We start from the raw sequence: 12,084 nt of genomic DNA, 5'->3' as shown, positions 1-12,084 counted from the left end.
GCCTAGTGTGTTTTTGCTCATCCCTTCAGTCCCTAGAGTCTCCTATATTTCTCTAGTGTCAAATGTGGCACTACAGTTTCTTACAAAAAAATTTTTGAATCCCATTATGATCTCATGTTACTATGATGTCATATCTAAAGAAATGTCAATTAAATTGTCAGAGGAAACAAATAACATACACCATCAAATATTTTAGCATCATATAAAACTAAATGAATGACAGGAAGCAGAAAGTTAAAAAATATACATTTTATTCTCAAAGTGGTTTTACAGTAGTTCTCATCTCATTGTGTCTCCAGGGTTCTGAATCAAATCACGCTGTTGTTCTCAGAGGATTAGGAACTGGAATGCCTAACAGCCCTATTACATCACTCTATCAACCAACTACACTCCTCTCGCTTCCACCTCACCATCCAGAACAGTTATTACAATCAAACCAGAAGGGATCAATCATTTCACCCTCAACCTTTTTTGACTGATGGATCTCTGTTGGCCACTGATCTAAAAGCAAATTCACCTTCACAATTCACTTACGTTCAGAAAGTATTCACAAACCTTGACATTTTCCACATTTTGTTGTGTTACAGCCTGAATTTCACTTGTGTTCAGAAAGTATTCACAAACCTTGACATTTTCCACATTTTGTTGTGTTACAGCCTGAATTTAAAATGGATTCATTTTAGATTTTTTTGTCACTGGCCTGCACACAATACCACATAATATCAAAGTGGAATCATATTTGTAGAATTTTTAAAAAACAAATTAAGCATGGTGAAGTTATTAATTACACTTTGGATGGTGTATCAATACACCCAGTCACTACAAAGACACAGGCGCCCTTCCGAACGCAGTTGCCGGAGAGGAAGGATACTGCTCAGGGATTTCACTATGAGGCCAATGGTGACTTTAAAACAGTTTAATGGCTGTGATAGGAGAAATTTGGAGGATGGATTAACAACATTGTAGTTACTCCACAATACTAACCTAAATTACAGAGTGAAAAGAAGGAAGACTGTACAGAATAAAAATATTCCAAAACATACATCCTGTTTGCAACAAGGCACTAAAGTAATAATTTGCAAAGCAATTATTTTTTTTTCCTGAATACAAAATGTTATGTCTGGGGAAAATCCAATACAACACATTCAGCGTTTTTCAGGATAAAAGATTTACGGAATGGAGCTAAGCAAATTCAAAATCCTAGAGGAAAACCTGGTTCAGTCTGCTTTCCACCAGACACTGGGATATTTATTCACCTTTCAGCTGGACAATAACCTAAAACACAAGGCCAAATATATACTGGAGTTGCTTACCAAGAAGACAGTGAATGTTCCTGACTGGGCAAGTTACAGTTTTGACTTTAATCTGCCTGAAGAATTTTTAGAAGAATAATGGGTAAATATTGTACAATTCAGGTGTGCCAAGCCCTTACAGACTTCCTAGAAAGACTCACAGCTGGTGCATATCCCACGTCAGGCCTCAGCCAGATCATCAGGTTTTTACGCTCAGCTGGCTCCTCAGGCTGCTACGCCTCAGCCGGATCATCGGGCTCCTACGCCTCAGTGGGATAGACAGGCTCCTATGCCTCAGCTGGCCCACCAGGCTCCCACGCCTCTGCTGGTTCATCGGGATTCTACCCCAAGCCGGCTTGTCCAGCGCCGTTTCTCGGCCGGCCCATCAGGCTCGCCCAGGTGGGACGCTGGGTGGTGCCCCTTGAGGGGGGGTGGTACTGTCACACCTGCTCCCCTCTTCCCCCCCTGGCACTCGAGGGCGCCAGGATGCCCTGCATTATACACTCCTGCCACCATCATTACGCACACCTGCCTTCCCTCATCACGTGCATCAGCGATTATTGGACTCACCTGGACTCAATCACCTGTTTATTACCTCCCCTATATTTGTCAGCTCCCCGGTGCTGCATTGACTGTCATCTGTCTTTGTGTTTCCCAGTTCTGACGCTGTTCCTGTCCTGTTACATGTCCGTTCCTAATTAAATGTCAACTCCCCGTTCCTGCTTCTCTTCTACAGCGTCGTTCCTTACAATTTCTTTATTTAGTTTTCAATACATTTTCAAAAAGAAATCTAAAGCCATGATTTCACTTTGTTATTATTGTGTAGATGGGTGAGAGAAAATATTTTTATTCCATTTTGAATTCAGGATGTAACGCAACAAATTGTGTAATAAGTCAAGGGGTATGAATATTTTCTGAAGGCACTGTACTTTAGTCACCATATTCTCTGCCACCCCTCTTCATCAGAGACACAATATCAGGCGTCTCTCACTCATAGATGGGTTGACAGGGGGCCAGCAGCCATTGAGAGTTAGGAATAGCTGAGTGAAAAACATATTTTGTTGGTTATATCATATGGAGGATGCTTATATTTAAATATCTCTGGTTATTTTTTCACAAGAACTAAGGCAGCCACATTGGATAAAACTATTCAAATGTATTATGATTTCAGGATTTATTTGATTGATGTCAGATTCAGTTTCAGTTCATTGTGATTCACATGAGAGGTTTCCTTTTCTTGTCCCAAATTCCAAGTTCTATTGATTGAATGGATAGCGCTGTATTGCTTTCGTCGTTATTCGTCAAGCTGGTTCTGGCGCCCCCTGCTGTTAAGTCACAGTTTGGAGAACTGGATGAGGTTCCTGTTGATCTCAGCCACGTTCCTGCACCCTAAGGGAGGAAAGACCAACAAAACATTAGTGTTGCAATGTTATGAGGTTGAGATAATGATAGGTAAGCAAGGGGTTTTAATCTCAGACTGGAAAAAATATGATTATGTAAGAAGTTTGGTTCCTTACTCACCAGACAGAGCCATTGACAGACGGAACTCATCGTTGAGGATATGTAGTACCTCCTTCAACCCCTCTTCACCCTGAAGGAACAAACACAGGCAGCAAGACAGTTTGTTATGCTCAGTATCTCAAGTTAATAGGCTGATCACACACAATGTTAATTGTTACCTTATAGGCGAGGCCCCACACTGCCGGCCTGCCGATGAACACACACTTGGCTCCCAGAGCTACAGCCTTCAGCACGTCACTACCAGTGCGGACACCCCCGTCCAGATATACCTCGATCCGCCCCTGCACTGTGTCCACAATCTCAGACAGGGCATCTATCTGGGTGGTAGAGAGAGAAAAGAGCAGAGGAAACTTCCTATGGAATATTAAGTATAATTTAAAACAACTGATATTCAAATCAACATTCTATGATGTGTGGACCTCCAACCATCTTTGTGGTACCATTTGAAAGTTCATATTTATATTGTATTCCCTTTTAGTACATTTATCAGCCAAAACATGACACCCACCCTGTATTCAAGAGCATGCTGTATCTAAACTGATGGCTGGCACAACACAAACACTTCAGATTATGTAAAATAGGGTCTAGGCTAGGAAATAAATAAAAAAGTATAGAACAGTTTGACAACCCTGATTCTAAGATTTTCAATGATAACAAAATCAACTGTTTATCTTTTCCAGTGATGAGGACACGGACGTCTCATGGTATGGTGGGTTTTGCAAAAACCTTTGAGCACTTCTATCTCTTGAATGTGTTGGCATTCAGGTCCAAAATGTAACTTCTGACCACTTCTAAAATGGGCAAACATGTATGAAAAGGGGTGTGGTCAAAAGTGATTGAAATCAAATGGAACGACCCTGTCCTTTAAAATCAACATTTCATAAACAAAAGGGTGTTTGGCTTGCTGACTGTAGGGTCAAATAGAGGCGAGATGATGATGAAGTGATATACTCTGTGCCCATTCTTACTGTGGCGGGCCCTCCGTCCAGCTGGCGTCCTCCGTGGTTGGACACGATGATGCCCTGGACCCCGTGCTCCACGGCCAGCTCAGCGTCCTCCTTCGTCAGGATGCCTTTGATGATGATGGGTAGGCGGGTGAGAGACTGCAGCCAGTACACGTCCTTCCAGCTGATGGAGGGGTCCAGGGTGTTGGCAGGGACCCCATACTCCTCACCCGCAGGACCGGCAGCCTCCTACAGAGGTAGTCAAAGGGACACCCACCCAGACACGACAGACACATACAGTACAGAACAAAACACACAGAAGGAGGCCTCATGGGAAATACATTAGTTGGATTATTCTTGAATAATTCTAGAGCAGCTACTGTCTCTCAACTATGGCACTATGGACTGGTTTCCCAGACACAGATTAAGATTCTCCATTGACAGTGTTTTTTAGTCCAAGACTAGACTTAATCTTTGTCCAGGAAACCATCCCTATATGATTTTATGGTAAAAATCATTATTGTTAAAAATATTAACCTGGAAGACACCGTCAAAGTTCTTGACCTTGAGGTGTGGCGGGAGCTTGAACTGGTTGCGTATATCGTTGCGCCGCTTCCCGGTGTAGGGCACGTCGACGGTGAGGACCAAGGCCTTGTAGCCCAGGGCCTCCACACGGTGAATGATTGATTCAGAGAGCTTTCTGTCCCGGTACACATAGAGCTGGAACCAGCGGTAGCCATTAGGTGCTGCAGCTGCGATCTCCTCCACAGAGCAGGTGGAGTAGGTACTGGTGATGTAACATGTGTTCACTGCCTCCGTAGCTGAGGAGAGAGAGAGAAAATATATATTTTTTTGCACAAGTATAATACAGGAAGGCACAATTTATTTACACATGGGGGGATTGGGGGGCAAGTGTTTAAATTGTGCAGTATTAGCAATAGTAAACAAGCGCAATAGTAAACAAGAGAAAGAGATTTTGAGTGGACCACCCCTAGAATACTCATTGACAACAAAGCTATTGGCCTAAAGAGCTCAACCTCTACAGCTGTTAAACCCCTCCTAGTCCTCACCCCTAGCGGTGGCCATCTCTCCCTCATGCCAGGCCAGGCAGTGGAAGGCAGTGGGGGCGATGCCCACAGGGAAGCTGATCTCTGTGCCCTGCACCGTGGTCCTGGTGTCACACACTGACACGTCCCGTAGAATCCGTGGTCGCAGACGGATCCTGGGACCGAGACAAAGTGATTATTTTGGATCTTCCAAGCACTACTGTTTGAGGTGTGCTGTTATTGAGTGATGTTAGTGACTGACATTGAATCGTGGGTACTGTAGTTTGCAGGATGGGGAGAGGTACTTACCGTTTGTAGGCCAGCAGATTGTCATCCCTGGTGCAGCACTCGTCTGCTCCGGCTGCGTAGTAGTCCCATGTGGCCTTGGAGAGGTGCTCCTTCGCATACTCCTCAAAGTCTGTGAGACATACCATAGCCATCTCAGCACGGCAGGTCCCCTCTCTGTAGGATATATGATCACTGTCAGGGACAGCAGTTGTAAAGAAATGCTATCAATATGTCAATTACACTATCATGTAATCCTGTATTAAAAGCAGAATGGATAAATACTTATGGCATAAGTTCTTTACGCACACCTGTCACCATCGTTATGCGCACCAGCGACGTCATCAGATTTACCTGGACTCCATCACTTGCCTGATTACCTTCCCTATATATGTCAATCCCTTTGGTTCCTTCCCCAGGTGTTATTGGTTCTGTTTCAGTTTCATGTCTGTGCGTTGTTCATGGTTTTTGTTTTGTATTATGTTTAGTTTATTTATTAAATTATTCACTCCCTGAACTTGATTCCTAACTCCCAGCGCACACGATACAGAGGGCTAATGCTGCATTCGTAACCATGAAGGAAGTGGAAATGTAACACATACGACTGGTAAAAATCCACTTGAATGGTCCTCCATGTAGACAACTCGTCTATCATCCTGAGCTCCCACTTCTCCCACATGCTGACCTCTGATTTCACCTACTAAGGAAATGAACTCGATAACAAATGCAACAACAAAACATTATATATAAAAAAACAATCTATTAATATTAATTACAAGCATGATAGTTGTACTTTTAGTTTATGGTTTACGCAGCTTTTTGGCCATTAGCCAATCCGCGTTTCAAAGCATGTGAATGCATCCAACTGGTATTTACGACTTCACAACTGGTAATGTCCCACCTCCCACTTGGTTACGAACGCTGCATTAACCCCAAATGATTTTGGGATTGGGATGTTCCTGCATGTGGGAACACCCCGAGCATCCCATTGGTTACTGCATGAACCCCCCCCTTGAGCATCCCCTTCATTCCCCGAACATGCCATCTTCATACTTGTGTGACACTTTTGATGTTCTGGATTTTCCCTGATTGTCTATGTGATTATTTTTAATTTTCTTTACTGGCGTCCACATGCAGGAACACCCTGAATTGTGGGATGCAATTAACCCTTCTCAATAAAACTAGGCTACACTGCATTACAAACTGCATTGGGAATACAACTGGGCTTGGATCTGTGCGCACAGGGAGGACCTCAAATTACCCAAAGAAAATGAAGGACAAAATGCAAAATTAGCCTACTTGTCAACACCAGTTTTTTTTTCATTTGTAAAAATGCCTACGGCACTAGCACAATACTAAACAATTACCATGACAAAGCAAGATATCTACACAATACATTTGTTATCCAGAAAACATAACAGTGCAGTCACTTTCATATTTTTTCCTTATCAAACTAAATGATTGCAGTAGCATATAAATCTCCTTTCCTTCAGTTGAGTAGCGTAACTAGTTTACCACGTCAACAGACTATGTATTCACCTAGTAGTTGTCATTTCACGAAATGTCAATCTGTGTCTGGGAAGAAAATTTTTTCGATGCAAACTTAAGTCGATAGAGATGCACACGAGTGAAACAGCAAAAAATGCAACACACACGGCAACGACTGAACACAGACAGACAGAGGGCGGGGTGTAAAACTCCCAAAAAATAAATATAATTTATCGATGCTACAAAAGTATTAGGGGAAAATATAGGCATACCTTCTCACACATAGGCTATGGTGAATAATAACACAAATTGCAACCCTAGCAAGCCCTAAAAAACAGGCAACTGCTTATTCTGAAAAGAGCTCTGTAAAAGTGTTAACAAATGGTTAACAGTGCATCTCTCATCTCGGCAGTGTTGTACTATGAACTCCATTAAATATTAACCATTTTCAAGAGACTGGGGCCATCTTAGTCCATTTGAAAACACCAACGCACCCAAACACATTTTAATTGGCCTAACCTGAGAATGAACCTCATAACATCATAACGGATTGTCATTTTAGTAGATGTCAACAACATTTCATCAATCCCACTTGCATCAAAATACATTTAGGAATTGAGGGATCTACTAATATCATTCTGTATTACTCACCACTAGTCCTTATGACATCAACTCCATTCTGAAATGTCTGGTGTCTGACGATGTAGCTCATAGTTCTATTCCTATTGTGTGATTGTGTGCTTTTGTGTGACTTCAATAAAACTATCACAGAGATTAACACGGACAGTGAGTGTGACCCCGCAGAGGTTAGAAATGTGCTGATGCCACAGTGATCCATAGAGAGGGGAGGGGGGTCGCACATTACATACTACAGCACAGATGGGGAAATACATACTAGGCCTACATATAAAACACACAGAATGGTCAGTAACACAAAGCACTACAGTAACAGCACTGTTCTATAGACCTACTGTACATCACACACAATAACTTGCAGCGTCACTGTGGACTACATACCAAATGATCACAGGGTTGTCAGTGACACCTCAGATATATAGGTTTATCTTTGAGTTTGCCTGACTGATATTTTACTCTACAGTTTTTTTCTGAGTATACTGTATGTGACTGTATCTGACCCGCTGACCTGAGCAGCCATCCATGGAGAACCACTCACCGATTACAGCTGGTGCTCGAAGTCTCTGAATGGATTCGATAGCTCTAAAATAAAGTCAACCTCAAAAATAACAATTCCAAAAAACGCAAAACATAAAACTCAGTTATGTTTTTGTTATTGTGCAGAGTGTTTAACTTTTGGCCTGTACGTCTCCAATGCTATGGTTGATAACAATGTGATCTATGAACACTTGAGGGCAGTGCAATACTGAATAAAGGTATTATACACAGAATTGCTCAATCTCAACCTGTATAAAATCCCAGGCCATCACACATTCAGTGAGAGAACATGACATGTACAGTACCTAATGTTCAGCAAGTATACTGAATTTCCATTCAAATGAAAATGTGCATTGACATAATATTATATGTCAGATGTGTAGAGGCCTACTGTAAAATGCATTGTGTTGAATTTAGATTAGTTTAGATTAGTTGTTCAAACAATGATTATACTATTTCTGATCAATTCTGTCTTCTTTACCATGTGCAAGATAGACTTGCATGTAATGTTCAGATCCGGCCAGGCCTATGTTAACGTTTCTCCACAAATAATAGTTGAAGTAAGATGAACACGATGTTAAATACATTTTAGCCTTTGTCCTATAGATTATGAATGTTAAACTACCTACAGTACCTCTCTACACCTGTCAATGTCGGTCATTTATGCGGTCTCAACATTGTTACGATACATTTCTAGAAAAGCAGCTGTGTGTATTATAAGTAAATAAACTCGATGGAAATGTGAAAAACAAAATCTAAAATAAAATTACATTTTGACTATTTATTTCAAGATTTGGTTTACTGAAGATCACACAATGTAAATGATTATGACTTCAGATGTTTTGATATTAATCAAAGAAAGCAAAGCTTCATATCAGTTTCCAAAAATAAATAGGCAGTGATTGTGTTAGTGAGTAATGTACATCGGAATTTTGCCTACAGTCTCTCTCTCTCGCTCACTCCCTCTCCTCTCTCTCTCTCTCACAGCACTGCTGTGTTAATTGGCTGTAGGCCTAACTAATATAAAAAGGCCCTGGGGGCAACCACAAACGAGGAAAATATGTGAGGTGTCTTACCTTGTCCTTTACCCTGACCTGGTTTTCTCTCGTAGCCTGTCACCTCTCATGTGACACCTGTGCAGGGCAGGGCAACTCTAGCTCCACACCCTCCCATTGGGAGAATCCCTTTGATACCACCCCCCACTGCCCATTCACACACACTGGCTCAACTCTAGCCTGCCCTGTCAGCAGTATCTGTCCTTGAGCAAGGCACTAAACCCATATTTCTCCTGTAAGTTGCTCTGGAAAACACTGTCTGCTAAATAATCTAAAAATGTAGGAGTGAGTAAGGCGACAGTCATATTGCTCACTGAACAGTGTGTGTGCATGTGTATCCTGGATACAGTCGAATGATTACCGCTTTTTGTATTCTTGATTAATTATAATCTTCGTCTTGTCATGTGTACAATACCCCATTGACTCTAAATCATTACTGTCAAAGTCCTGTGGAAATGTCCAACTTATTTCGAAAGGACTTTGTACACCCACACATACATCTTTTCATTACATAAAAGGATGGAGTAGAGAGAGAGAAAAAAATATTGACAGAGAGCGAGAGAGAGATAGGAGAGTGAGTGAATTCAATAAATGTCACAGCGTCTGAACTTGCCACGAAAGTAACAAAACGCCATGAAACGTTGTTCAAGCGTTCTAAAACAGCAGTGGGTGCAGTGGTGCTATATTTGATTTTGTCTCTCTATTTCATTACTACTTTGGAATTTGATTTACTCCTAGTAAATTTATCTGCTGCAGTAACAGAGCCAGGCCTCTTAAAACAGCTCTTTGTAGTGTTTTATTTGGTTTAAACTCAAAGACTGAAGGTGCAGGCCGAGGCTGAGGCTGGGATTGAGGCTGGTGTTGAAGCTGAGACTGGAGACCCTTCTAAGGGCCATGGGGAGGTGGCTCTGTTACCTACTCTAAGTGAAGTGTGAATTGTGTTAATCCACAGCTGGCTCTGATGCCTATCACTGCGTCTATCTCACTCCCACTCCTCAGACGTGTTAGGAGAGGACGGGAGAAAACCTCTACCACATGCTGCTTCTCCCTCAGGCTACGGCTCGGCTAGCCCAGAACATGTGTGTTGGATTGTTAGGGTGTTATCCTGCCCTGGCTAGCATTCACTACTCTTTTTATATCTAAGGCTCTCTTTTTCTCATTCTGAGACAAAATAAATGACATAGGTGTGTAGTCTCAGGTGTTTGGGTCTCACTGTTTCGTTCCACCTTGCATTAACGCTGGCCATAACGCTGACTGCTGATCCCAGTCCTTAGAACAGGCAACCTTTATGTTTGGGCTCCTGAGGGGCGTAGTGGTCTAAGACACTGCATCTCAGTACAAGAGGTGTCACTACAGTACCTGGTTCAAATCCAGGCTGTTTCACATCTGTCCGTGATTGGGAGAACCATTGGGCGGCGAGCAATTGTAAAAAATATTTTTTTCTTAACTGATTTGCCTAGGTAAATAAAACTTTTTTTAAAATGTGACCAGTGGTCAAATGTGTGGCAGAGTTGCCACCCAACAGATTATGAACTGTACTTGTTGCTTACTACACTGAACAAAAATATCAACGCAACAAGTAAAGCGTTAGTCCCATGCTGAAGTAAGAGATCCCAGAAATGTTCCTTATGAATAAAAATATTATTTCTCTCAAATGTTGTGCACACGTTTGTTTGCATCCCTTTAGTGAGCATTTCTCCTTTGCTAAGATAATACATCCACCTGACAGGTGTGGCATATCAAGAAGCTGATATCAAGAAGCTGAACAGCATGATAATTACACAGGTGCACCTTGTGCTGGGGACAATAAAAGACCAATCTAAAATGTGCAGTTTTGTCACACAACACAATGCCACAGATGTCTCAAGTTTTAATGGAGCGGACAATTTCTATTTATTAGGGATCCCCATTAGCTGCTACCAAGGCAGCAGCTACTCTTCCTGGGGTCCGAAAACATTAAGACACTTACATTACATATAAAACAAAAGGTAAAACCGTACATCATATAACATTATTACACTATAATGCAAAATGTATAATACCACCATACAACAATCTTATAATGTATGTGTTTGTGTTTGTAGAGTGAGTGTGCTAGCGCTTGTGTGCGTATGTGTGTGTCTGTACCTTTGTGTGTGTCTCTTCACAGTCCCCGCTGTTCCATAAAGTGTATTTATACTTGTTTTCTTATCTGATTCTACTGCTTGCATCATTTACCTGATGTAGAATAGAGTTCCATGTAGTCATGGCTCTATGTAATAATGTGTGCATCCCATAGTCTGTTCTGGACTTGGGGATTGTGAAGAGACCTCTGGCGGCATGTCTTGTGGGGTATGCATGGGTGTCTGTGTTACGCCCCTGAAAACAGGGGAGAAATAATCACGAGTGATACGGTGTTGTTTTCTCAATTCAAATTTTAGTTCAATCATTTTACAAAAGTAACACATTACAAAACAGAAAACCCATTATACAAATAACACAGCAAAATATCTTATTAACAACGCACATGTTCATTCACATTAGACATAAAATGGCAGCTACTCTCAATACGTTTCTACCGAGCAGGGCTCATATTACTCTCTTCAAACTTAACTCTACCTTCCTCAAGATGTTACTAAGATACACCTTAAACACTCTTGACATGTTAGCGAGTTATAACATTTAAATGACTATTTTTTATCATCAATAAAGTACCTGAAAACAGGGGAGAAATAATCACGAGAGTGATACGGTGTTGTTTTCTCAATAGTTCAATGAGAAAAGACCGTGATTTCCCCGGGAATATGGGTGGAGACCAGAGCAATCGATCTCCGGCTCATAGATTAAGAGCATTTCGTAGATCACAGATTAACACTTTTAGGCACCACAAAATAAAGTAATCAATATAATGTTTACACATTACTCTCACAATTCGTACCATTTGTACGCTTGACGGATTTTTAACTTTAGCACAATTATATGAATGTTATCAATCTCTATCAACTAATACTGAATGTTTTAAGATCCTCACATACTATGAACTTTCTAATACTTTTTAATGTATAACAGGCTATGAATATTTCCTTTAGCCTGTCACATCTGAGCTGTGTGGTAGTAATTTTATCTCGGTACATTCAGCTTGTCAACACTTCTGACAAAAACATGTAGTGATGAAGTCAATCTATTTTCCTCTTTGAGCCATGAGAGATTGACATGCATATCATTAATGTTAGCTCCCTGTGTACTTTTAAGGGCCAGCCATGCTGCCCTGTTCTGAGCCAATTGTAATTTTCCTAAGTCC

General features: G+C 41.4%; 1 protein-coding gene across 7 annotated transcripts; it reads right to left on the bottom strand.

The window, feature by feature from the left end:
- Positions 1-2,043: 2,043 nt before the first annotated feature.
- Positions 2,044-8,911, bottom strand: LOC109871358 (hydroxyacid oxidase 2). Of its 7 annotated transcripts, XM_020462208.2 has the most exons (9): positions 6,849-6,939; positions 6,628-6,663; positions 5,113-5,265; positions 4,828-4,979; positions 4,295-4,578; positions 3,782-4,006; positions 2,972-3,130; positions 2,814-2,883; positions 2,044-2,681 (listed from the first exon to the last, which is right to left on the bottom strand). In XM_020462208.2, the coding sequence occupies exons 2-9, from the start codon at positions 6,639-6,641 to the stop codon at positions 2,626-2,628; spliced, it is 1,113 nt and encodes a 370-aa protein (XP_020317797.1). In that variant the 5' UTR covers positions 6,642-6,663; positions 6,849-6,939; the 3' UTR covers positions 2,044-2,625. The 7 variants fall into 7 exon arrangements, with proteins under 7 accessions (XP_020317797.1, XP_031661635.1, XP_031661636.1 ...); XM_031805775.1 differs by lacking the exons at positions 6,628-6,663; positions 6,849-6,939 and adding an exon at positions 8,826-8,911; XM_031805776.1 differs by lacking the exons at positions 6,628-6,663; positions 6,849-6,939 and adding an exon at positions 7,228-7,312.
- Positions 8,912-12,084: the final 3,173 nt, after the last annotated feature.

The sequence above is a fragment of the Oncorhynchus kisutch genome, linkage group LG26, assembly GCF_002021735.2.
Source record: "Oncorhynchus kisutch isolate 150728-3 linkage group LG26, Okis_V2, whole genome shotgun sequence".
NCBI classification, from domain to species: Eukaryota; Metazoa; Chordata; class Actinopteri; order Salmoniformes; family Salmonidae; genus Oncorhynchus; species Oncorhynchus kisutch.
The sequence above is the reverse complement of the archived record's forward strand: the minus strand, read 5'-3'. Positions and strand labels throughout refer to the sequence as shown.

Bases quoted from the DNA above. Each gene is read 5' to 3' on its own strand.
- LOC109871358 (XM_020462207.2), bottom strand. From the start codon at position 5,767: ATGTGGGAGAAGTGGGAGCTCAGGATGATAGACGAGTTGTCTACATGG. The intron at 5,266-5,690 runs GTATGTGTTACA...TATATCCTACAG, and splicing joins CAAGTGGATTTTTACCAGTC to AGAGGGGACCTGCCGTGCTG. The intron at 4,980-5,112 runs GTAAGTACCTCT...TCTCGGTCCCAG, and splicing joins AATCTGCTGGCCTACAAACG to GATCCGTCTGCGACCACGGA.